The 27614-nt window shown below is 37.4% G+C and overlaps 1 protein-coding gene and 1 pseudogene across 5 annotated transcripts in view; one reads left to right on the top strand and one right to left on the bottom strand.

Annotated features, from left to right (window-relative positions):
• The window catches only part of TMEM67 (transmembrane protein 67), a 44459-nt gene extending 21437 nt beyond the window's left edge, over positions 1-23022 (top strand). For 3 of the 5 annotated variants that reach the window (XM_060393510.1, XM_012184130.4, XM_060393509.1), the window contains 13 exons: positions 992-1090; positions 2987-3085; positions 3317-3403; positions 4622-4721; positions 4815-4954; positions 6535-6675; positions 11165-11245; positions 11731-11847; positions 16687-16803; positions 16908-17012; positions 17596-17698; positions 20768-20910; positions 21850-23022. In XM_060393510.1, coding sequence (XP_060249493.1) covers positions 992-1090; positions 2987-3085; positions 3317-3403; positions 4622-4721; positions 4815-4954; positions 6535-6675; positions 11165-11245; positions 11731-11847; positions 16687-16803; positions 16908-17012; positions 17596-17698; positions 20768-20910; positions 21850-21930 — 1413 coding nt within the window. In that variant the 3' untranslated portion in view covers positions 21931-23022. The remainder of the gene's footprint in view (positions 1-991; positions 1091-2986; positions 3086-3316; positions 3404-4621; positions 4722-4814; positions 4955-6534; positions 6676-11164; positions 11246-11730; positions 11848-16686; positions 16804-16907; positions 17013-17595; positions 17699-20767; positions 20911-21849) is intronic. The other 2 variants (XM_060393511.1, XM_060393508.1) reach the window with 1 other exon arrangement.
• LOC121820367 (signal peptidase complex subunit 1-like) lies at positions 9418-9719 on the bottom strand (annotated as a pseudogene).
• Positions 23023-27614: the final 4592 nt, after the last annotated feature.

Below are 27614 nucleotides of genomic sequence, written 5' to 3'. Positions count from 1 at the left end.
AGTTTCCTTAGGTCTGTGACGGGTCGTCAGTCATTCTTTGTCTCATGACTGACCCTAACACTGGTGTTTTGTCCTTCAGTTGGTTATCTGGTATTTTCCCATGATTAAATGTAGTTTCAGCATACATACCATGAAAGTGATGTTATGCCCTTCTCACTGAGCCATATCAGAAGATACTTGGTGTCAGTATATCTTATTATTGGACTTCCCAGGTGGTGCTAGTGGTAAAGACGCTCCTGCCAATGCAGGAGAGATAAGAGACCTGGGTCCCATCCCTGGGTCAGGAAGATCCCCTGGAAGAGGACAGGGCAACTCACTCCAGTATTCTTGCCTAGAGAATCCCATGGACAGAGAAGTCTGGCGGGCTACAGTCCATAGGATTGCAAAGAGTCAGACATGACCGAAGCTACTTAGCACACACCTATCTTATTAATAGTGATGTCAACTTTGATCGTATGGCTAAGATGGTATCTGCAGAGTTCTCCATTGTATTTTTCCACTTACAATTAATAAGTGTCTTGTGGGGAGATACTTGAGATTATACAAATCTCCTGCTCCTTATTATTCTTTTGCCCTCTAATTTTAGCATCCATTGATAATTCTTGGCCAGTAAAAAATATTACTGTGATATTTGTCTGGTGGTGGTTGTGTTTTTCCATCATTTCTTCTATATTGATTAGAATTCTGTAAAAAGGAATTCTCCCTTTGTCCATGTGGATTTATTTATTCATTTATTATTAAATCAGTATGGGCTCATGAATATTTATTTATTCTAGTAATTTTAATTCGTTACCTTCTATTTTCTTGCCCAAATTGTCCCAGATTTGTCCATTGGGAGTTTCTTTAGTTTGGCGCCTATGTCCTTTTAGTGTACCTTCTAATTTTTGAGCCTGTTTTGAGTACTTTGTTACTTTTTATTTACAGTATCTTTGAACACTGATGAAATTGCATTATGAAATTACATAAATCCCAATTTTTTTTTTTACTTTAGATTGCTTTAGGTGTGTTGGGTGGACTAGCTGTTTTATCATCTCTTTTGAAGACAGCAGGTTGGAAGAGACGCATTGGGAGTCCCATGATTGATTTACAGGTATAATCACAGGACTTTTTAAAGTATATTTTTATCTTTTGACTATTTTATATCCTTCTAATAAGACACAGCTAGCGAATGAGTAAAAAGTTGCCCCGAGTTTCTCTGGGGTATATGACTAGGAGACGTACATGGCTAGGAAATGTACCCTTGTTTTCCCGCCAGTGTGCACCACGGCTGGTGGCCAGTCTGCACCCACCAGCAGTGGTCTCCTTGTTTCCTCGCATCCTCACCAACACTTGCTGTTTTCCCACCCTTTCCCATTTTTTTGCTGATCTGGTGGGATTTAATTTCCATTTCTTTGATTACTCTTCATATACTTTATTAATCATTTGGGCTTCCCCTTCTGTGAACTTTTTATTTATACCACTTGCTCATTTTTCTACTGTTTCCAGTTTTTCTTGTTTATTTAAACAAGTTTTTTATATTTTATTTTATTTAGTTTTTTTTGTATTTTCTAAATGTAAATCTTCTTTTGGTTTTTGACATTGAAGTTTCCTCTCCAAGAGTAAATCCATCTGTTATTTTATCTGTCTGTAACTTTGTTTAGTAGAAACTCTTGATTTTAATACTGTCAAATCTGAGTAGGTTTTCATATTATGGTATGTGCTTTTAGGATCTTGTTTGAGATATCCTCCCCTATGTCAAGATCAAAAAGATTCTCCCATATTTTATCCTATTAACTTTATGGTTTCACTTCTCATTTAATTGTTTTTACATTTGTTCTTGTTTTTATTTTCATCTGTCATTTATTGAGTATTTCTGTAAGCCAGGTACTTTTTTAACCTTGACATGTGTAATTCCTTTAGTCCTCACAATAGCTCTATGAAGTTAGGTATCATGGTCATTCCCATTTTATACGTGCTGAAATTGTAGAGATTAAATAAATTTCCTATTCATTTAATTTTTACCATATCAAAGTAATAGGTGGTATTTCCATCGAGAAAGGCTTATAGTAAACTGGTTTGTGCTGGGTTATCTTCCTGTCTCCAGAGCTAATGTGCCTGGAAATCAGAGGAGGGGGCTTGATTTACTGTTTGGGGAGTCAAGAAAGGTATCCAAAAGAAGTGAATTTTAAGCTGGGTTATCAATGCACTATCTAAGTTTGAACAAACTCTTGGAGATAGTGAAGGACAGGGAAGCCTGGCATGCTGCAGTTCACGGGGTTGCAAAAGTCAGACACAACTTAGCAGCTGAACAGCAGCAGCAGTCTTTGCATTCCACAAATAGTCACTGATGGCTTGCTGTCTGAGTGCCAGATGCTCTATGAGGTGCTGGGGGGTGTGATAATGGGCAAAGGGAGACATGGTCTCTGCCCTCAGAGCTCCAGAGAGTTTGCCACAGAGAAGAAGAGAAGAATATCTGTTGAAATAATGCTCATTTCATTCCCCAAAACATTTGGGATTAATTTGTGGAGTGGTTAATTATTGAGCAAGTTGTTGGAACTGACAGATGAGGCTAAAATTTAATTTTGGCCTAGGTTGTAAAGGAACTTATGGATCAGGAATTTACATTTTAATGAGGCATCACTGTACATTTTTAAGAAAGAGAGTGACACAGTCCAATTTACATTTTAGAAAGCCAATTCTGATGGTAGTATGTAGGGTACGTTGGGGAGAAGGATTCCAAACGTGAAAATTAGAAAGCGGTTCTAAAGTTCTTAGTTGGTGAAAGATGAGAAGGGTTGAATAAGATAGAAGTTATTGGAAATGGATCAAAAGGTATCTAGGAAGTGGCTGCAGTCAGTCCTTCTGACTGATCCATGGATACATGAAATAAGAGCTTCTCAAGCTTGAGAAACTGGGTTGATAATAATGTTATTAATAATAATATGTTATTAAAGTAGTATAAATGGAATGAGTCTATAACAGCTGTGATTCTCTTTTTAAATTGCAGACAGTTACGAAATTCTTGGTGTACTATGCTGGTGATCTGGCCAATGTTTTCTTTATCATCACTGTAGGAACAGGTCTTTACTGGCTTATTTTCTTTAAAGTAAGTGATTTTCTGAATTTAACCTTAGTGCCACAACCTGAATAACTTGTAAGCTCTCTTTATAAAGCAACTGTTTTTACTTAAGGGTGTTTCTAATCAAGAGTACTGGGGCAAGTGCTAAACTCACTGTTCCTGAGTGTGTTGTATTTCTTTTATGCTTTCTTTGGGTTATAAATTGTGCCTAGTAAAAACCTTGTGTGGTCATACTTAGCAGTGTAATTTTCATCACAGGCACAGAAGTCTGTCTCTGTTTTGCTACCAGTGCCAGCTCAAGAAGAACGCTTTGTTACTTATGTGGGATGTGGTTTTGCTCTGAAGGTAAGTTTCAAAGCACAGGTTACTGAATTTTAAAAGTCTGCTTAAAAAAAAAAGTCTGCTAGTAAGCACGTAAGTCTTCAGAGTTAAAATGCTTTCAAAATCTTTGGTATAAAATTAGTTGAATTTTAGAAGAAGGTATGAATTGTTCTTTTTTACTAGGAAGTCTGCATTTATTTATAATAGGTATCTCATTCTGAAGATCTGCCTTAAATAATTTTTTATTATTTAATGTAGACTGTTAATCAAGAGTGAACGGTACCACTCTGGATAAAGTGCTGAACTCTTAGCATTGGTTCTCTCTGCCTCCACATTCCTTTCCTCCTCTTCCCATGGGAGCCCCCCCTCCTTGCTTCACTGTTCTTTCAGTGGATGTGATGCTCTTCACATGTCTCTGCTGTACATCTCATCCAGTTATGTTGTGATTATTAAGTGACTGCTGTTCCCACTGATCTGTGAGCCCCAGGAAGAGAGGAATCATCCCATACTTAAATTTTTTACCTTTGTTTGATCAATAATGCACCTTCTCGGAAGAAGCCTCGGTTTAAACATATTCTGTAAATGAAAAGGATTTTTTTTTTCATCAGAAATCTTAATAGTAGAAATAGAGAAAAAGGCAGTAAGAACATCCTAAAACTTTCATTAGGACAAACCAATTACAGTTGGAGATACCTTTCCTTATAAAGAAGTTAAAGGCTTTTGGAACCCTTGGGAAAGAGAGTCCTTTAGGCAAGATCCCTGTGTGAGGAGGGAGGCAGCATGTCTACCTTCATATTCCTATTTCTAAGAAAGACAGAAGGAGGAAAGGTGAAATTAATATGTGTGTAGAAAGTCTGTGAATTTGGTGACTGTTATATGATGAGTTTCTGGTGAGCCCCTGATGGTATGACAACTTTGTCACTTGTGAAACTTACAGTGAAAATATTAGTCGCTCTGACTCTTTGCGACCCCATGGACTATAGCCCCCCAGGCTCCTCTGTCCAGGGATTCTCTGCAAGAATACTGGAGTGGGTTACCATTCCCTTCTCCAGGGGATCTTCCTGACCCAGGGGTTGACCCTGAGTCTCCCCCATTGCAGGTAGATTGTTTACTATTTGAGCCACCAGGGAAGCCCCATATATCTTCTTGTGATTTCAGATGTTTGTTTCTTAAAGAATTAGCGTTGGTTTCATAAGCAGACTTAATGCCAGTACTTTAAGGTGTTGCGTTTGTCATTCTCAGGCTCTGCAATTTTTGCATAAGCTCATCTCCCAGATTACCATAGACATATTCTTTATCGATTGGGAGCGGCCTAAAGGGAAGGTTCTTAAAGCTGTTGAAGGTAATGAAAGTAACCATTTGTACCAAGTTTCTTTCGCCACCACTGTAAAGCAAAGAAGGTGAAACGGTTTACTCATTTTACCTCCCCAACCAGGTGAGGGTGGTGTCCGGAGTGCTACTGTTCCTGTAAGCATATGGAGAACTTATTTTGTGGCAAATGAATGGAACGAAATTCAGACTGTGAGAAAAATTAACCCACTCTTTCAAGTACTTACTGTCCTCTTCCTTTTGGAGGTAAAAACTATTTGATAGAATTGTATGCAATTTATGGGTACCTCATAAATGTTAATGTAATTCCAGCTAAGTTTTCCTGTCAGTGAGAGTTTTCTGAAGTTTAAAATATTATTATCGAGCCTTTAAAAAATACGCATAACATGAAATTTATCATTTTCAGTGTACAGTTCAGTAACTGTTAAGTATACTCGTATTGTCGTATAGTCCATCTCTAGAACCCTTCATCTTGCAAAACTAAAACTCTGTGCTCGTCTTTTTCCCTCTTCTCAGACCTGGAACCACCATTCTACTTTCTGTCCCTGAACACCTACTAAGGACCATGTCCTGTGTTAGGATTTGGGGCTACAGCCTAACCACACACACTGAATGGGTACATGCTCATGGCCCCTTTACAGTTATTTGATGGACCTGGGTAGGATTATCAAAGGAAGTATTCAGAACTGAATATGAGACTGAAATATGGAAACTGCATAAGTAACAGATTTTCTCTAGAACTAGCTGCTTAAGTAAGGTTTGATGTAAATTTTGTTGGACTCCTTTGTTTGTCTGCATTCCTTTTTCCTTCTTTCTTACTTTTCTCCTTCCTTCCCTTTTTTGAACCTAGAAGAACATGTGTGTCTCTGAGACATAAGAACACCATCTCAAAAACTTACTTATAGTCCTGTTTTTTAAAGCTTAAAAGGGATTGTGTGAAAAAGTCATTTTATAATCAAGTAAGTTTGGAAAATACTGGATTCCATAAAGTCATGTAACTTCCTTTACCATAAAACTTTCCAGAGCCTTTAATCTATGAGAGTAGAAAGCATAGAGGTGAGTATAACATGATACCTTCCTCAAAAAGCATTTTGGAAAATAGTGTTTTAAAGTATAAAAAGTATTTTGCGTAGTGCCTGTCATGGATTGCTGGTTGTTCATTGGTAGTTTACTGAAAGTGAAAGTGAAAGCTGCTCAGTTTTGTGCGACTCTTTGCGACCCTATGGACTATAGTTTATGGAATTCCCTAGGCCAGAATCCTGGAGTGGGTAGCCTTTCCCTTCTCCAGGGGATCTTCCCAACCCAGGGATCGAACCCAGGTCTGCCACACTGCAGGCGGATTCTTTACCAGCTGAGCCACAGCTTTATTTTTTTGAGAGAAATTTTTAAGCTTTGTCAATGTATATGATAATAAGGTTATATTTGTCCTTGAGTCGAAGGGGATGACAGAGACTGAGATGGTTGGATGGCATCACCAACTCGATGGACATGAGTTTGAGCAAGCTCTAGGAGTTGGTGATGAACAGGGAGGCCTGGTGTGCTGCAGTCCACGGGGTCTCAAAGAGTTGGGCATGACTGAGCAACTGAGCTGAACTGGCCTTGAGTCATATCGAAGAGACTACCTAATAGACTAGCTAAAATTTTGTATTAAATACTTTGTAATTAAAATACTTGATAATTATTTTTATCTAGATTTTCTACTGTTTGTACAAACTTGAATACTTTAGTTTTTCAAGGGAAGGAGTAGAGAGAGGTGTCTAATTTTCAGACTACAGGGGTTTTCTTTTTCCATATATTTTAAAATTATTTTGTTCTTTTTACTTAAGGTTGTGGGATTCAAGAACTTAGCATTAATGGACTCATCCTCTAGTCTTTCCAGAAGCCCACCTAGCTACATAGCTCCTTACAGCCGCATTTTGAGATATGCGGTGTCTTCTGCTCTTTGGCTGGTCATTGGAATTATACAGGTAACAGGAGATTATACTTTTAAGCAACATAACCTCTCTATATTTTTAACTCTGTTTATATACTGATCGTCAGCTGTTGACCACAACAGGATTTCTACAGTATAAAGAAGGTGACAAGAACAATAATAAAGATTCCCTGGTGGCTCAGATGGCAAAGAGTCTTCCTGCAATGCAGGAGACCCAGGTTCAATCCCTGGGTTGGGAAGATGCCCTGGAGAAGGAAATGGCAAGCCACTCCAGTATTCTTGCCTGGAAAATCTCATGGACGGAGGAACCTGGCAGGCTACAGTCCATTGGGTCGATGTATTAATAATAAAGATAGCAAATAGCTAATTCTTACATAGTATGCTAATCCAGGCACTGTGTTAACTGCATTACGCAAATGAACTTACTTAATCTTTATAGTAGCCCTCAGAGGTAGATTCTTTTAAATATCCTCATTTTATAGATGAGGATGTGGTGGCACAGAAAGGTTAAATATTTGCCCAAATATTATATTAGAAATCGATTAGAAATGAGCAGAACTGGAATTTGAACCCAGAACAATTAGAAATCAGCAGAACAAAAAAAAAAGAAAAAGAAACCAGCAGAACAGAAATTTGAACTTAGTCATTCTGATTTCAGATTTCATTTCTTATCATAGTGGGGCTCTGAAGGGTCTTTCAGAGTCTACAGGATTTAGTTTACGTATAATGATAGGAATTGCTAAGGTACCGTCAATCTTTGCTTTTGAAAACTAACATTTTGTTTACATTCATTTATATATCATTAAATCTCACTCAAATTACCAGTACCCCTGCTGAAATTTTCTTTGAAATATTAATTGAAATAGCTGAAACTAAAATCTGAGGACCCACAGCTCTAGCAGAGGATCTTTGCTATGCTTATTTCCTTTATCTTCTTATAGCTAAAAAAAAATAAAATAAAAAGAATGAAAGGAAAAAAGGAGAAGCAGGAGCTACTAACTCTAGTCTCTGCATTTCTTTTTCTTGCTTATAGACACGCCAATGAGTGGGAAAAGCCTTTCAGTTTAAGATTTCTTTAACTTTTGCCAACTGAACTATGAAGTAGAAAGTTACTTATTTTTAATGTGATTATATGTTCCTGAGCAAATATAAACTGTTGTAGTTGTGTGCACACAATGTAATTTAAGGCTAAAGAGTGCTTGTGGTTGGGGGGAAGGCATAAGTAATAAAGTTTCAGTTCAATAAAAAAAAAAAAAGATTTCTTTAACTTTTAAATAAGCAAAGGAAGGTGGGATTTCCTATAAACTGGAGAGCTTATATTTGCCTTAAAAACTAAATTTTAAAAAGATTTTGGAATTGAAGTCCCCAAATTCCTACAGAATTAGATCTAGGTGTCATTGTTAAGAGTTGTTCAAACTTAAAGCTGCAGAATAGAGCTAGTGAGGGATAGTTTGACAATCACAGAAGAAAGACAAACAGAAATTAGGATTTGAAATAAAATTAGATTAAAATAATATGGGGTTTGATTTTTTTTTCCCTTTTAGTTTTATTGAGATATAACTTACATGAAAGTTCCTCAGTAGTGTCTGGCTTTTTGTGACTCCAGGGACTATACAGTCCAAGGAATTCTCTAGGCCAGAACACTGGAGTGGGTAGCCATTTCCCTCTCTAGGGGATCTTCCCAACCCAGGGATCGAACCCAGGTCTCCCACATTGCAGGCAGATTCTTTACCAGATGAGCCACCAGCAAATCCCTGGTGACATATAGCAGTGATAGTGGCTGTTGTTTGTCACTGTATGTCACTAATACAGTTTTTGTGAACAGATCAGATTTTTCTGGATGTGGAGAAGGCAATGGCACCCCACTCCAGTCCTCTTGCCTGGAAAATCCCATGGACGGAGGAGCCTGCTGTGCTGCAGTCCATGGGCTTGCTAAGAGTCAGACACGACTGAGTAGCTTCACTTTCACTTTTCACTTTCATGCATTGGGGAAGGAAATGGCAACCCACTCTAGTGTTCTTGCCTGGAGAATCCCAGGGACGGGGGAGCCTGGTGGGTTGCCATCTATGGGGTCACACAGAGTCGGACACACTGAAGCAACTTAGCAGCAGCAGCAGCAGAGAATTTAAAGGAGTACCATCTGAAGCTTTTCATATTGGTTGAGTACAACAACTGAAAAAAAAACCCAGACTGACAGGGCCTGAAATGAAAGTAGCTTTTCTCTGTCTCGTGTGAAAGAATAGTAGGGGTCAGCAGTGCAGGGCCAGCAGGGTGGCTGCCGTCAGACCTGGAGGCCTGTTGTTCTGCTTTGCCCCTCAGGACTTCACCTCTCAGGTCACCTCATGGTCCATAATGTCTGATGGGGTTGCAGGTGTGAACCAGGGGAGAAGACCTCACCCTTTCCTCTTTTTTTTTTTTCCACTATGAATTTTAATTGAAAACATTACAACAGCTTAACTACCCATAATGAATTATGAAACTTTAGTAGTTAAATTATTATTATCATTTATGAAGCATTTATTCTTCCTTATTTTATAGACCTGCAGAAACTTTGCATACTTGTTGTTTTCTCCATTTCAGAGGAAGATTGTGAAAAGAAAGTCTAAAAGTTTTATAAATCAAAACCTAATTAAGAAGTAAAACACAGGCAGAACAGAATCTGTGTATAGCTGAGCGTAGGTGGTTTTTAGCTCGGATTTTAGGCATGAAAACTGTTTAGCTCATTTCACATGAAACAAGCAGGTGAAGTAGTGAAGCTGAGCTGTGAAAACCCCTATCAGTTATTTTTAGCATACCTCTTAATTGTTTTTTTCCCCTGGTTTCTTGTCTTGTGTGCCGGAGTCTCGAACAGGTAACCCCTTGAGGAGGTGTCGGTGAGAAATGGGCTGTGAAGTAAACATCAGCAAACGCAATAAGGCGCATCCTGCCATAACTATGTAGCCCACCCAGACTGTTTAGCCACAAACCCATAGATAAATCCAAGTGCTGTAGAAAAGAGTCAGATCCTGAAACGTGTTCAGCTAGTGTCCGGCCCTTGTAATCCTTGAGTGTGAGCAGTGAGTCCAGATGCTCCGGCATGACGGGGTGAGCGGCTGGGAATGGGGCAAGGGCCCCAGCTTGGGGGCCATACGGGCCGGGGGCTGGTCCTCCCTGCAGACTGGAGGGCCGGCTGACCTGGGGAGTATGATGACCGCTCACCCCCTCCTGCTTGAGAGCCTTTTCAGAAGTGTGTTTTACCTCTCCTTGGCCAGAACTTGGTCACATGGCTGCTCCTCCCTGCACTGTCCGCTGGGCAGCAGCGTGCCCATACAGGGGGTCTGTCCCGAGGAGAGAGGGGAAAGGCTCGTTGGAGCAGCAGCTGGCCGTCCTGGGCACTACCGTGTAACCTCGCTTTTTGTCTTTCACTGTGCTGCCATTTGATAGAGATGTATGTCTCTCCATGGTCACATCCTCAGATTATCAGTGTTTATGCATCCTTAAGAGTTTCTTTAACCTTAAAGGTTAAAGGAGTTAACTTTTAGCAGTTCCATAAATTTGTCTGTACAAACGCTTCTTGATTCTCATAAGGTTAGGTTTTATTATTCACTCCCCAGCCCAGCTTCTTCAATTTTTAAGTGGTATCTCTTAGTTTTTAAACTTTGTTACTGTTTTTCATGTCATTTAAAGGAGCTTTAAAATATGTATGTAGTATATTTAGGAAAGCGTTTTTAGTATTCAGCTGCTGTAGATTCATTTATGCATTAATTCCCATATCTGAGTATATTTTATGTGGGAGGCAATGGCCAGCCCAAAGATACGTTGTACAGGAGCAAGTTACAAGTGTGACAAGTGCCGTGAAGAGCGTCAGCAGGCAGATGAGACGGCAAGTAGAGGGAGGTAAGGGGGAGGAAAGTTAGGAGTGGGGACAGCTTTGAATAGGGTGGTTAGGAAGTGTTGTCTTTCTCTGAAGGATATCTAAGCTCTACAGTGTAAACGCTTCTCTTTTGATTTATATAACTTCCCTTTGCAGCATTATTAGATCTAAGAAAACACTTGAAACCATTCCATCTGAATGTTTAACACATTATCTGTAGTTGAAACACAATACTTGACATATGCTTTTTATATGCTACTCTATCAGAGATTAATTTGAAAAACAAGCAATTTCTTTAGTAGACTTTGGAATTTAGGAGATGAGCAGAATTGCAGAACGAGACCTAAACTGGCCATAATGCATTGGTTTATCCTAAGATTTTCAAAGCCCCTTATTTCCTCTCCCTGTGTTTGTCCTATCTTATTTTAATGACACAGAAAAGTTTTTAAATTCAAAGTAAGTCCCCTCAGTGAATCTTAACAGAATTCCAAAACACTCTTCCTTTAACAGAAGAATAGGAGATGCTAAGTAGGATTTTATCCCACAGGAATCACTATTGGCCCCTATGTTCTTGTTTGGAACTTAGTTTTTCTTAATATACTATACTGTGGCTATAAAAGAAAATTAAATCCTAAAATCTAATAAGCATGAACTTGGCTTAATGTTTCAGATTGTGTTCTTTGGTGTCTTCTATGAGAGATTTATAGAAGATAAAATTCGACAGTTTGTTGATTTGTGCTGTATGAGTAATGTAAGTACTTTCTGACTTTATCTTGCAACTGTTATTTCTCCCTTTTTAAAGGTCATGAGTACATTAAAAGAGGCTTTGAAGTGATTTGCTATGATTGGATTTTTAGTCTGATTTCCACTGGTGGTTAATTCCAGAGATGGTTATAATGAGCTACAAGTTTAATATTTGCTGCCTTAAATTTTCCTTCTCTATTTGCAACTTCTTAATTATAAATCCCTTATGCTACCAAATAGTTGACTCAGCCTGAAATCCCTGAAAGGTTTTCATGTGTCAATCCTGTTTGTTCTTTTCTTGGAAGTGTCTTCAGTCTCTTTTTCATCTACTTTTTAAAATAACCTCATTATCCTTTATTACCTTATTATTCCCTTTATATGTTGTCTAAGAATTCAACTCCCATTATTTTGAGAGAAAGGAAGCCATTTCAAGAAGCCCTTAATTTTTTTGTTTTGCAGATGCATTGCTAACTGGTCCTTCTCTTTTTCTAGATATCAGTGCTTCTGTTATCCCACAGATGTTTTGGCTACTACATCCATGGTAGATCAGTACATGGGCATGCTGATACTAATATGGAAGAAATGAATAGGAATCTTAAAAGAGAAGCGGTATATTTTACATCTTTTTTGTTTTTTTAAGCTGAGAGGTTCTTGTAATCTGGGATTTGTAGTAGTATTTTTTAAAAAATCCTCATTGATTACTTTTAAAAGTTGCTAGAATATCAACTCATTACCCTGAACATTAAAAGAGAACAAATCACATATCATCCTGCAGTTCCATTATGGAGTGTATTTCAAGGTAAACTGAATAATTCACGAGGGAAAGATCTTCCTAAAGGAAGCAAGTAAAAGAATTCTAAATTAGAAAATTACCATTTTGTATTGACTAATGAATTAATACATATAGGCTACAATCATCAATGGATGCTAAAACAATTAAGTGAAGGATAACAGGGAACTTTATAATCAGGTTGACATTATCTGAACACACTGACTGGCTCAGTCTTACAACAAGTAAAAATTAGGAAGACTGACATTAGGTACTTCCTGTTATGATGCAGTGAGGAAGTACATAATATCACCCATGAAATACTCTTGCCTAAGAAAATTGAGCCTGAATGTAATCAAGCCTCTAGCTCTAACAGGAAATCAGGTCTCTAGTTTACAGTAAATAGAGGGGATAGAGAGACAAAATAAGTAATACCACAGAAGTGTTTAGCCAGATGCAGAATGTTAGGATGTCTCATAAGACAAATGACCCAGTGTCCCCAACAAATTAGAGGCATGAAAAGAAAAGGAGAAGTGATAATGGTGGTAGAAGAAAGTTGTTAGATGTTAATTTTCAGGTAAAAAAAAATCAAATACAACATGTAGACTTTGAATCCTGATTCAAAGAACCAACTATCAAAAAAAAAAAAACCTTTGGAAAAAATCTTGGCGATTTAATGGGCTAAATATTAAATTATATTAAGGGAAGATCAATTTTATTAGGTGTGAAAATGGCATTTTTTTCAAGGTCTTATTGTTTAGAGATACTAATTTGCGAATGAAATGACATGGTATCTGGAGTTTGCTTTAAAAGAAAAAAGTTAGGAAGATAGATGAAACAAAATTGGTAAAACAGTAATTGCTGAAGTTGAGTGATGGATGGTTCACTGTTCTCTCTACTATATATTTTAGAAAACGTCCATAAGAAAATTTTAAAAAGAAAAATATGTACCTAAGAGGAAAAACAAGAGGATTTATTGATTAAGAGACTATACCTGTGACTTGCAAGAATTTAAAACATGGTCATAACATCTCAGTTCAGTTCAGTCGCTCAGTTATGACCAACTGTTTGCAATCCCATGAACCGCAGCATGCCAGCCCTCCCTGTCCATCACCAACTGCCAGAGTCTACCCAAACCCATGTCCATTGCATCGGGGATGCCATCCAACCATCTTATCCTCTGTCGTCCCCTTCTCCTGCCCTCAATCTTTCCCAGCATCAGGGTCTTTTCAAATGAGTCAGTTCTTTGCATCAGGTGGGCAAAGCATTGGAGTTTCAGCTTCAACATCAGTCCTTCCAGTGAACACCCAGGACTGATCTCCTTTAGGATGGACTGGTTGTATCTTCTTGAAGTCCAAGGGACTCTCAAGAGTCTTCTCCAAACACAGTTTAAAAGCATCAATTCTTTGGCGCTCAGCTTTCTTTATAGTCCAACTCTCACATCCATACATGACTACTAGAAAAACCATATCCTTGACTAGATGGACCTTTGTTGGCAAAGTAATGTCTCTGCTTTTTAATATGCTGTTTAGGTTGGTTATAACTTTCCTTCCAAGGAGTAAGCATCTTTTAGAGGAACAATTTATTTAATACATTGAACTGAATCAGTTGGTTAACTGTGAGAAATTATACCTGGATTGAAGAGTTAGATTTTAAGAATGAAACTATGAAAACCTAGAAAAGAATATTTCATTTTGGGAGATGACAAAGCATAAAATAGAGAAAGTATCAAATTATTATTTATGGTATAGAATATTTATTAATGTATAGAACATTTATATAGCCACAATTATATAGATAAAAAACGTAGGGTAAAATTTCCATAGTAAATATGACAAAGATATTGATCACAATACTGAAAACATGTAAACCAATAAGCAAACTAAGTTAAAAGCTTAATAGAGGGAATTCCCTGGCAATCCAGTGGTTAAGACTCTATGCTTCCTTTGCAGGGGGACTGGTTTGACCCTGGTTGGGAAACTAAGATTCTGCTTGGCGCATGAGCACAGCCAAGAAAAAGAAAAAAAACAAGCAAGCAAAAAAAAAAAAAAAAAAAACCTCTTCAATGACGCAAAGATTTTTTAAAATGAGTAAAGTAACAGAATAGACTAAAAACCTCTAAAAATGTTAAGCTCACAAATCATGGAGGAAATGAATGTAAAAATGATATATTTATTTTCTTCAAATTACCAAACTTTTATTTTAAAAAGCTAATACTTAGTAGCATCAAGGACAAGGTATAATGGGCACTGATCTTAGGATACATTTTCATAAACCTGCTGGAAAGCATTTGTTACCAAGAGCTTTCTTAGAGTTCATTATCTTCAGCTTACTGATTCTATGAATCTAACTAAAGGAAATAGTTAACAATGTGAACAAGTGATTATGTTCAGGATCTTTATCATGAGTTATTTATAAGGACAAAGAATACATAAAAATGAAAGAATATTAAGTTATTTATAAGGACAAAGAATACATAAAAATGAAAGAATATTAAGTAAATTGGTTTATCTATACAGTGAAACCTTAGGTAAACATTAAAACTCATGTTTTATAGAACATTTAGTGATCCCAAGAGTTGCTCAGAATATAATGTTACATGAAAAAGAAATCAGTATGATCCAGATTTTATACCATCTCTATGTATATGCCTAGACAACAGCTAATGGAATACCTTAAAACACTGGTATCTCCTGGTGTTGCAATTATAGATGAATGTTTTTTCTTTTTGTATTTCTCTGTATTTTATAAATTCTCTACAATCAGAATTTTTTTTATAAAGAAATTCACTACACATAGACTGCCTTGAAGTCAGTAGAAAACCAAGTGTCATGTTTGCAGCTTAGGTTTAGACAAAGGAGGAGAATGTTAAGCTCCAGAGTAGGCAAATAAAGTTAAGAACAGAGGCAAGAATACTTAAGCTGAACCGTGAAGCATCTATGAAAATTGGCTAGGTCAAGGGTAGGGTAAAATGTTACCTATGAGAGACATCTCAGGAATCAAATTGTGTCAAAGAGACTTGCAGTAGAAATCTGACCTGTAACATTAACCATTGGGTCATATATCACTACCTTTTTAGTGAAATTAATTGAGGAAGTGTATTGAAAGTGTTTGACACTATTTCCACTGTTTCCCCATCTATTTCCCATGAAGTGATGCGACCAGATGCCATGATCTTTGTTTTCTGAATGTTGAGCTTTAAGCCAACTTTTTCACTCTCCTTTTCACTTTCATCAAGAGGGTTTTAGTTCCTCTTCACTTTCTGCCATAAGGGTGGTGTCATCTGCATATCTGAAGTTACTGATATTTCTCCCAGCAATCTTGATTCCAGCTTGTGCTTCTTCCAGCCCAGCGTTTCTCATGATGTACTCTGCATATAAGTTAAATGAGCAGGGTAACAATATACAGCCTTGACATAATCCTTTTCCTATTTGGAACCAGTCTGTTGTTCCATGTCCAGTTCTAACTGTTGCTTCCTGACCTGCATAGAAGTTTCTCAAGAGGCAGGTCAGGTGGTCTGGTGTGCCCATCTCTTTCAGAATTTTCCAGTTTATTGTGATCCACACAGTCAAAGGCTTTGGCATAGTCAATAAAGCAGAAATAGATGTTTTTCTGGAACTCTCTTGCTTTTTCCATGATCCAGCGGATGTTGGCAATTTGATCTCTGGTTCCTCTGCCTTTTCTAAAACCAGCTTGAACATCTGGAAGTTCCTGGTTCACATATTGCTAAAGCCTGGCTTGGTGATTGCAGCCATGAAATTAAAAGATGCTTACTCCTTGGAAGAAAAGTTATGACCAACCTAGATAGCATATTCCAAAGCAGAGACATTACTTTGCCAACAAAGGTCCGTCTAGTCAAGGATATGGTTTTTCCTGTGGTCATGTATGGATGTGAGAGTTGGACTGTGAAAAGAGCTGAGTGCTGAAGAATTGATGCTTTTGAACTGTAATGTTGGAGAAGACTCTTGAGAGTCCCTTCGACTGCAGGGAGATCCAACCAGTCCATTCTGAAGATCAGCCCTGGGATTTCTTTGGAGGGAATGATGCTGAAGCTGAAATTCCAGTACTTTGGCCACCTCATGCAAAGAGTTGACTCATTGGAAAAGACTCTGATGCTGGGAGGGATTGGGGGCAGGAGGAGAAGGGGACGACAGAGGATGAGATGGCTAGATGTCATCACGGACTCGATGGATGTGAGTCTGAGTGAACTCCTGGAGTTGGTGATAGACAGGGAGGCCTGGCGTGCTGCGATTCATGGGGTTGCAAAGAGTCGGAACTGAACTGATGGAAAGTGTTTAGAGAACCAAAAAAGACCATTTATAAAAGTTGGTAATTCTAGACTAGACTTTTTATCATTTATTAAAGAGCAATAAATTGATTATAAAGAAAGCTAAGACTATCAATATATGGTAAACTTAGTATTTGAGTTTTTGTTTGTTTGTTTGTTTTTAAGTAGGGAGGAGTAAAGCCACCTGCACAGAGGTATGATGTAGAAATTAGTAAGACCTGGAGGGTAGTGGCAACCTTGGATACTATTAAAATTGCTTTGTCTCAAATAGAGTTTCAGTACAACTTCAGTTGGCTTCCAAGTCTTGTAATATTAAATATTGCATCTTCTTTTTAAGATAGGCAGAATTTTCATTATCTTGATCGTAACATAATTTTTTTTAACTTTTCAGGAAAATTTATGTAGCCAAAGAGGTTTGGTGCCGAATACAGATGGTCAGACTTTTCAGATTGCAATTTCTAGCCAGATGAGGCAACACTATGACAGAATTCATGAGACACTAACAAGGGTTTGTATAACTACAATGCAGATATATTTTCTCAATATTTCGTGTTATTTAGATACCGAGAACGTAAGGCATGTTTCATTTACCCTTGTCTCTTTTCACATTAGAAAAATGGCCCTGCGAGACTCTTGAGTTCCTCAGGAAGTACTTTTGAGCAGAGTGTAAAAGCATATCATACTATGAATAAATTTCTTGGCTCTTTCATCGATCATGTATGTATCATCATTTATTTCTAAGCTAGAGTCAAAATGCAGTATTTAAAAGGGTAACCAGGAATGTCAGTTATTTCTTCTGTCAACCATGTCAGTGAACTTAGAACCCTTGTGGAGTTGGTTGGTTGGTTGGTTGGTTGTTTTTGCTGTAAAAACTAATACTGTTTTGGCTGAAAAAATTAATACTTTGTGGATGGAGTTAGGTTATGTAAAAGTAAAACGAGATTGTTACATGTCTATTAGCATGATGATTACCTTAAAATATGTCTATACTGGAATTTTGTTAGTTACCAAATATTATCAATTATTTATTGTAGAAATATGCTATGGTTGTATTCATGAAAAGCTCGTTATAAACTGATTTTCAGTACAGCTAGCCCTAAGTACTACTATCAGAGTTTAAAATTTAAAACATTCTTAAAGAGAATTTTGTTATAAAGTCCAGTGTAATAAATTGTCTTTGAAGAACCAAACCCAAAGATTTTCTTTGGGTACTTTCATTTTTCTTTCCTTCTGATTTTATAAAAATTGGGAAGCATTTATTTCACTGCTATTTTCAAATGACTCTTATTTTTTGTATTAGGTTCATAAGGAAATGGACTACTTTATAAAAGATAAATTGCTTCTTGAAAGAATTCTTGGAATGGAATTCATGGAACCAATGGAAAAAAGCATCTTTTACAATGGTATCCTTCAAATGCCTTTGATGAACTTTATTTTTATTTCCCAAGCTTGAAAGAACATAATTGTAGTTATTGTCTTTTGATTTTATACCTTTATCTAGAAAACTTAGTAAACTTCAAGGAATTATAGTAGTTTTCTATGTCCCATTTTATTATAGGTCATGTAGGAAGAAACATATATACAAGATAATTATTCTACAAAAAAGTAAAAAATGAAGCTGAATTTTAAAATCAGTTGTACACATGGAAGAGATAGTAAAACAAATACATAAAAGTTTATGTATTGAAATATTCATTCAGTGCCACACTTATGAAACAGTTAAAGAATAATGTTCATGATTTATCTTAAGTTTTTGTTTTATCCAACTTCTTAAAAATGGCACATATGTATGACAGGAATAGTGACTAAAATGGTTTTTTTATCATTAAAAAGAAAGTATGTCACTTTTAATACATATGTTAATGACCTCTTGTGTGGCTTGGGAAGAATGGAAATGGTATGCTATACCCAGTATCCTGGCCTGGATATCACTTACCCTCTTGTTATTGAGAAGCACATGTTGTGCCAGTCCTGGGATACACAGACCAATGGTCCCTCCCTTGGGCATCTTGATAGCAGATTGTGGAAGGTAGGCATGTGATGGGTGAGTGGAGTGATGCTGGGATAGAAGTGTGTGCAGACACGAATTATACTGGGTGTGGAACGGAAACTTAGCTAGACGCAGAGTGAAGCCAGATGACAACATGGTGAAGTCTGAACTGGGTCTTAAAAATAAGTTAGTTATCAAACAGGAGGGTCCAGGGAAGAGAGGTGAAGACATTTGTGCAGAAGGGGGAAAGGGCATTATGTACTTACGAACTTTATGATTGAAGTCTGGAATGGAGTGAGAGAGTGCATGAATGATAAAGAGGGCAGAGACCGAATCCCAAAGGCCTTGTCTGACACCTTAAGGAGTTTTGCTTTATTTTATCCATAGAGCACTTGTTTTCAGAAACATTTTTTAAAAATGTTTTGTCCTACAGGACATGCACTGGTTGCTCCATGAAGGTATGAAAAGAAAATATTAAAAAGTCTATTTGTATATTTGCAATTCCATCATTCTTAATTTATATATTTTTAAAATTATATGTAGTGGTAATTCATAAACTATGCCTATTATGAGATGCATGCTCAACATTTTATTCTGATAGGGATACATGATCAGAATAATTTGGAAACCACTTCTAATGAACATGGATGTCATCAGAAAGCCTTCATATCTGATTCATAAATTGGAATAATTATTTTGGCAGGAGTTAAACAGATGCAAGACTATAATAATATGACTTAGTCATTAAGAATATAGCTTTCAGAGTCTTCTGGTCTTGGGTTTGAAATCTGCTACTAGTTTTGTGAACATGAGAAAGTTGTTTTCCTTTCTGAACTTTAATTACTAAACTCCTGTAAAATATAACCTTCTTTTTTTTTTTTTTTATTTTTTTTAGTTTTTTTAGTTTTTTATTTTTTAAATTTTAAAATCTTTAATTCTTACATGCTTTCCCAAACATGCACCCCCCTCCCACCTCCCTCCCCAAAATATAACCTTCTAAAGGTTGTTGTGTTTACACATGTGTATTTCGTTGTGTAAAGAACCTGGTGTGGGTAGGCACTCAGTAAAATGATGTTGTTACCATTTCTAATAATAATAATACAATCATCATCACCATCTTCATCTCTGTAGGGAAATGAGAATATGAGCAAAGGCAGTAGTGATGGGATAAAGAGGAAGAGATTGCCAGAAATGTTAAGGGAAAGAAGGGGTAGGAGAGAAGAAATAGTCAAAAATGATGTGGACTTCCAGCTTGGCGAGGTGGCTGCCGGTGGTGCCGCCCTTCACCGAGAGACGGAGTGGAGTGCAGGTGGAGGATCAGGTTGTGAGGGGAAGAGGATGAGTTTGGTTTTGAGTATGTGGTGTCTTGTGGCACCTTTGAGACATCTTGGAAGAGATGTCCCGTCGGCCATTAAATGTAAGGGGCTGGGGGACTGAATCTGAGGGGAACGTGAAAGCGCACAGTAAGTTGGGAAGTCTCGTCAGAGGAGGTCATTGCTGGAGCAGCAGCAGTGAAAGGTTGCCCGGGAAGAGTCTACAGAGCTGGCTTGTTTGTTAGAATATGTATACAAGTATATGCACAGAAGTGCACATCTTGTAAGGATATAGCTTCATGCTCAGTGAATTTTCACAAACTGAATATATTCCTGTAACTAGCATCCTGATCAAAAAAAGTGTTATAAGCAAGCCAGATGCCCTCTTGTATAAAAACAAGGGTCCTAACTGGGTGTTCCTGGGCCACTGCATCGCTGAAGAGGCTCTGGCCCTCTCTGAAATTGTGTGCGAGAATCATATGTGTGTGCTTTCCCCACTGCCTCCTGTGAAAGGATCTGTACCTTTCATTAGAATTTTAAAAGGGTGTTCACATCCCCAAAAGGATGAACCCACCCCTGCTTGGAGAGTGAAAAGAGGTCTCAGAGCAGAACCTTGGGGAACTGTTTGAGGCATAAATTGTAACACACTCTTGTAGTCCTTGCTGGTTTTGTTTTGCCTTAAAAAAAAAAAAATTGAAGTATAGTTGATTTACAATGCTGTGTTTTTATTTACAATGCTCTGCTATACAAGAGAGTGTATTTTGCTTTTTAAATTTAATCTTATCTTTGAGAATTTTTTCTAAGATTCTTTAACCTTTAGTTATGTAAACAAATAGAGAAAGGACATTCATTATCTGATCATTGAAAAATACAGACTGTATACTTAAATTAGTAGCAGTTACCAAGCTTTTGCTGCAAATGTTAAAACTACTTTCCTTGGTTAATGTTTTAGATTAGCAAATTTAATACCCCTTGTTTGTTTATTATAAGTCATGAAATATTTTTTCTTTTTTTTAAATTCAAGTATAATTGACATATAATAGCCATGGAGTATTATAGTAACTAGTTATTTTAAATATTCAAGTTTTATCACCAGAAATTTATCACATTTATTATTCTATTTTTAAATTTCTAATTTATATCTTCTTAATTGCCTTTTTTTAAAATAGATGAAGGATATTCTTTCAGCAATGTTCTGTATTATGGAAATGAAGCTACTCTTCTTATTTATGATCTGATGTTCTTCTGTGTTGTGGATTTGGCTTGCCAAAATTTTGTTTTAGCAGCCTTCCTTACATATCTACAACAAGAGGTAAATTTAAGAATTTTTTGTGGATTTCTTTGAAGAGAAATATGTGGGAAGTGGATATTTATTTTTATTGCAGAGAGTATCAGTGTCTACTTACACTCAGAATTTATAGAGATTTAGAATTTGATTAGCCCTGCCAAAGAAAGGAAAAACATTTCAACCAAGTTCATTTTACACTCTCCTTCAGAGTCACTGAAATACCAAGGACTTGTGGAGGGCATAAGTTGCTTGACCAAATGTGAAAGAAATCCAGTAGGAAGACACTTAAGTTACCTTTCTCTCTTAGATGCCAGCATTGAGCAGAATTAGAATCCCATTTACCATCTGCACCAATGTTACCATTACAAAAGGCAAACTCTGAGATCTAGCTCAGGGCTCAGCCAGTATAACTTTCAATTCACATATCACCTACCTGCTTGGATGAAAAAACAGCTGCGTGGATTAGTGTGGAACCTGAAATGGAGACTTCAAGAAAAGCCAAGTTTGTTCTAGAAATGTTAGCATTCGTATCACCGACATATTCCCCACTTAGGTCAAAGTAGTGTATGAATTAGTGGTATGATGAGTTAGTTCTTGATAGAGATCTAGAATTAGGAACACATTTTGTTCCTGACAGTTCTTTTGATATTTCCATAGATTTTAGAGCTAGGGGAAACTTGTCTTGCCAAATATTTCAAAGTATATTCCTATGAACATAAGGGGATTTGTATTAATTTATTAAAACATATTCTGAATAGGGACATACACTGCTTCAGTATTATGAAAGATGATAGTCTTGAAATAGTTTTGTATATCACCATGGAATTCAGGTGTCTGCTACATGAAAATAGCTGCAAGAATTGGCTAGTTTAATTTAGATATTTTAACTGACATTCACATTTGATTTCCTTTATATGTATTTTCCCTCTGAATTGTTTTTACTTTTCTTTTTTTTTTTTTCAGATTTTTAGATTTATTCGTAATGCAGTAGGACAGAAGAATTTGGCATCCAAAACACTGGTGGATCAAAGATTCCTGATTTAATTTATTGAGTAGATAAGGACAATTATAATCATGGCCAAAAAAAAGGTCATGATTATCAAGTCAGTTTGCTATATTTTTTAAAACTTGTAATACAAATTATTCTATTTTTATTTGTTTTTTAATCTACAGGAAGATTTATTTTTATAACTCATAGAGACATAAACTTGCTTTGTGAATATGTAATATGATACAATGAACAATATTGTTTTCCTGTTATGCATGGTATTTAATTCACCAGCTCATAAACTAGATAGCTCTGACAATGGGACCAAAAAAAAAAGTCTAAATTGCTTTCAGCATAACATTTTTTAAATGATAATCAAAACAGTCCCCATCATTTGTGTCTATAAGATTATTTTATAACTAGATTTGTGTATATTTTCTCACATTGAAAAAAAAATTGATTCCAGTTCAAGCCTAGTTTTCAGTTCATTTTGTTTTACGTATTTTATGGTTAAATAAATGTTGAAAATATTTTCAAGTTTACTTAGATATTTGAAATTGTATGTGGGCTGACTCAGTTGCTCACTCTGGCAGTGAACTGATTCACTACTGGATTAATAGGCAGTTTGTGAAGTGGTACACTCTCATTCCTTTGTTTCCCTGAAGTATGCTGTTTCTATGAAGTGTATTTATATCTATAATATATAAATATCACTTATATTATTGAGCTGTAATATGTGACATTTTCCCCGATAGTTTTTTATACATTTTAATTACTCAACATTTTAAAAGCACTTCCAAACATTTGCTCTTCAATTGTGTTTAAAGATTATAAATAACAAATGAACTGTAAGTTATCATGTTATGTGAAAGTGGTTTATTGAAAGCGAACTTAGGCCTGAGCCACATAGCCAATAATTCTGCATGATATCATTTTTTTTCAAAGTACTCTTTAATAATCCTTTTTATTGTATACTGTGAACTTGAAAGTCACCTTTTATTCAAGTATAATGGTCATTAATGCCCAAAGCAACATTTTTTTCTGCCTTCTGGTTAATGCTATGTAAATACTTAAATGTATTGCTATGTAAATATTGTTTATCTTACCAAATTGAAAATATAGAATAAAGCATATTATTAGTGTTTCTCTTTCCTGTTTGATTTAGTATGTATTTTGTGAAGTAGCATTTAGGAATACACTACTGAATCTGGTGTCCCCAGCCATTGCTGAAGCCGAATCCTTTAAAAGCGTTACCAGAACCTTGAGGATGACTGAGGAGAAAGAGGGGAGGCTAATAAGTTGAGGATCTGAAATTCTGCTTTCTTAAGGGTCGGCGTACAGAGATGCCTTTCTAAAAGGCTCAGAGATAAGTAAACATACCAGCCTGGATTTGTAAAGCCACCTACTCAGAAGCTTATGAAAAAAATAACAACTCTCATTCCACATATGAGAAGTTAATATTCATGTGAATGTTTCTAAGTGGAAATTTTAAAACACAGGTCAGTTGGCTCATCTGCTGATAAATTAAGGCAGAGAAAAGACATTTGAAGTAGTTTTGCACAGTACTATTTTTACTTTGGTGAGGTATATAAGAGTGCGCTCGGGTTTTCCTGTATTGTTGACTGCTGTGTTCATATTGCAGGATTTAAACTTTGGGATCACGTGCTTAATTCTCTGCTAGACCTGTAGTCTTTTGTCCGTTTCTGTAACACCAACCCACTGTGCGTGCGTGCTCAGTCGCTCAGTCACGTCCAGCTCTTTTGCCAGGCTCATTTGTCCACGGGATTATCCAGGCAAGAATACTGGAGTGGGTTGCCATTACCTCCTCAAGGGAATCTTCTCGATTCAGGGATCGAGCCTGCGTCTCCTGTGTCTCTTGCGTTGGCAGGCAGATTCTTGGGAAGCTCCCCACCCACTGTACTTTGTATCTTATATCCGTAATTTTTCTGATAACATGGAAACATTTGGTAAATCTCTTGGTCATTTCATCATGAAGCAACCCTAGGTTCACCTAGAGGTCCTTTACAAGCTGCCGTGTGCTTCGTACCCTCCTTAGAAATGCACAGGCCCTGAAAACAAGTCTGTACATCATTCTCTATCATGTGATGTCCATGTTTGCTTACTTCTTGTGCTGCTTCCCTACCAAACTGCCTTTTGAGAAGGTCTGCTGTTTACCTAGACTGAGAAGCATTCAAAGTGCCCATTAATTCAGTGCTTGCAGGCATGAAACAGGTGAAACAGGTACTTTTTTGTTGTCTGTAAACATTGACAATAAAAGCTGAGAGGAAATAAATGTAAATGGAAGAGCAGTATGGCTTAATGGAAAACGCTTCAAATTTAATAGCAGAAGCTATGTATTTGAATTAAAATTTTGCCCTTTGTCACTCACAAGCTTTGTGACTTTACACCAAGTCATTTGGCATCTTTGAGTTTCATTCCACATCTTTACAATGGAAATGATATCCTTTGCTTACAACTTGTACAATTAATTCATTAGGATAGACTTATAATAACCATAAATACTGGAATTTTATATACTTTAGTTTGAAATTTGTGCCTTCTTGCTAATAAATTCTATGATATTAAAACTGTGGCTACTGATTGCAGTAGTTAACCAATGAAGATGCTGGGCCTTCTGCTTCAGTCTCCCCAGCCTCAATGAGGAACAGGCCTCGGCTGATGTCACAGCCTTTAATGAAAGGAGGCAAGAAGGAGCTTTCACACCATGCTGTAAGTGTGCTTTGTGGTACACATTAGAAAAAAGAGTAGAGAGTGGAATATCGTCTCTGGAAGGGAGGGTTTCTCTCTTACATGTTCATTCAAGTGACATTGCTTCCCATTCCCACTCCAGAGGTGCTCAGAAGGGTAAGACAATTAGTAAAGGAAACAGGCATGTTAACCAAATCACAGCAATCTGAAAAGTGCTACAGCCACCAGGGTATGATGTGGGGAAAGTTCTTAGGTATCTGGTCATCAGGGCTTTGACCTGACAAAGTGGTATTTGATCTAAGATTTAGACGAGTGCAGTCAAAGGAAAAGTATAAGCTCCGAGATGAAGCGCATGGCCATTGAGTACTCTAGGTAGTTTGAATACGTATATTTATGCTTTTTACAAATACTCTGTATATTACATTTTAATATCTTAATTTTTTTTTTTTTCCTGGCTAGGGAGAGACTGCCCTATTGGGACTAGCCAATTCTTAGAGGTAGCAAAGGGCTCAGCCAGAAGCGGGCCTCTGATACCAAAACTCACCAATCCAGAGCCATACCTGCACCATAGGGGAACATTGGTGAAAGGATTTTCATTTGTTGGGCTGATGTTTGCTGCTAAATCTCCATATTCCCTGCTCTTATAATGAATACAACTAGCATATAGGAGAAATAAGTATTAACCTTTCAGATTAATCATGTTAACCTTGGGTTAAATAAATTCCTTTCTTGATTGTAACTCACTACACCCTCACCCTATAGGAATGCAACTTTATTTGGAGGGTGGTGCCTGGTTTAAGAAAAAACACCCTTGGAAAAAATAAGTTTTTTGGTTATCAGAAAGAAAGGGTCGTAAATGTCAGCAGGCCTCATGGCCAGAAGATGATGTAAAACCCCTAAGATCTTTTTTTTATGCAAAGCACCTGATTTTGATAAAGGTCAGGACTGCTGACCCCCGTGTGACTCTGTATTCATCCCTATGTGTAAAAAAAGGTATATAAGCAAACCCAAAAATAAAGAAATCCGATCAGTTTCTGGAAAGACTGATTCCCCCATGTTGTTCGTTCTTTCTTGCTTCCCGTTTTTCTGGCTGAATTCCCATCTGGAATGTGGGTGCTCGCCATGTCTACTTACTTGTCCCGGCTTTCAAGCCCACGAGAGAAGGAGCCTAAGGAGGGGCACCTTCTGATATTCAAGTGGCACCGGTGGCCCAACGTAGATGGTGCAAATTCCTTGTCTTGGAATTTTATTGGTATCCCACGTAAACATGGCACCCCACTCCAGTACTCTTGCCTGGAAAATCCCATGGACGGAGGAGCCTGGTAGGCTGCAGTCCATGGGGTCACTGGGAGTCAGACACGACTGAGCAACTTCACTTTCACTTTTCACTTTCCTGCATTGGAGAAGGAAATGGCAACCCACTCCAGTGTTCTTGCCTGGAGAATCCCAGGGACGGGGGAGCCTGGTGGGCTGCCGTCTATGGAGTAGCACAGAGTCGGGCACAACTGAAGTGACTCAGCAGCAGCAGCACGTAAACCAAGTTATTCAGCCTCTTTTTCTCTCCTACTGTTTTCTGGCCGAATTCCCATCTGGTGCATGGGTACCCACCAAGCCTACTAATTTTGCCTGGGCTTCTAAGATTGGACCGGGGGGGCCTCAGTGTCTCCTCTCCTTCGGGAGAATGGGAAGACGCCTGCGGCCTACATAGGTGGTGATTGGTATTCCATGCAAACCAAGTTATTCAGCCTCTTTTTATCTACTAATTTTCTAATCCCTCTCTATCTGTAATTAAATAAGTTATTTCCAAGGACGCTGACTCTGTCGCCACCTTCGAATCACCCTGGATCCACCAGGGCTGGACCTCAGCACAAATGCATCAGTTCTTTGCATCAGGTGGCCAAAGTATTGGAGTTTCAGCTGCATCATCAGTCCTTCTAATGAATATTCAGGACTTTTTTCCTTTATGATTGACTGGTTTGCTCTCCTTGCAGTCTAAGGGACTCTCAAGAGTCTTCTCCAACGCCACAATTCAAAAGCATCAGTTCTTCAGCACTGAGCCTTCTGTATGGTCCATCTCTCACATCCATATGTGGCTAATGGAAAAACCATAGCTTTGACTATGAGGATCTTTGTTGGCAAAGTGATGTCTCTGCTTTTAATACATTGCCCAGGTTTGTCATAGCTTTTCTTCCAAGGAGCAAGTGTCTTAATTTCATGGCTGCAGTCATCATCTGCAGTGATTTTGAAGCCCCCAAAAATAAAGTCTCTGTTTCCATTGTTTCCCATCTATTTGCCATGAAGTGATGGGACTGGATGCCATGATCTTAGTTTTCTGAATGTTGAGTTTTAAGCCAACCTTTTCACTCTCCTCTTCCACTTTCATCAAGAGGTTCTTTAGCTCTTTAGTAGTAGTAAGTCCCATTAATATTTAATTCTGAAAGAAAGACCTAGATTAGTTCCTCAGGAATCTCCATTAAGATACTGTCACATTGCTGGGAATGCTAGAAGACACAGCAGACAAACTGTGGATCTTAAAAAATAACTTTGCTTCTATTATAGTTGCATTACCAAAGAAATACATGTCTGTGGCCCAAGGGTAAACAAATGGCAGTGGGACGGAGACTAGAAACAGAGCCACAGGCATACATATACAGTCACCTGATTTACGACAAGGACAGTACTGTGAGGAAAGCGTGGTTTCTCAATGGTCAACTGAATAGTGCAGCATAAAAAAAATGAATCTTCACCCCAGTGTCACCCTTAAACAAAAATCAGTTTCAGGTAGATGGTAGATCTAAATGTGAAAGGTTAAATGATAAAGCTTCTAGAAAATAGCATTGGAAAATATGTGCATAACATTGGCGTAGGCCAAGATTTCTTAAACAAGACCCAGAAAAGACTGACGGTGAAGGAAGACACTGTTAAGTCGGACTTCACAATTTACAGTAAGTTTACAATTGTGCGTATTTACAATAAATGTAAAATTTCCATTTACCTTGAAATTAGGAACTCTGTTCATCAAAAGATACTG

Source organism: Ovis aries, chromosome 9 (genome assembly GCF_016772045.2).
Source record: "Ovis aries strain OAR_USU_Benz2616 breed Rambouillet chromosome 9, ARS-UI_Ramb_v3.0, whole genome shotgun sequence".
Classification (NCBI taxonomy): Eukaryota; Metazoa; Chordata; class Mammalia; order Artiodactyla; family Bovidae; genus Ovis; species Ovis aries.
The sequence above is the reverse complement of the archived record's forward strand: the minus strand, read 5'-3'. Positions and strand labels throughout refer to the sequence as shown.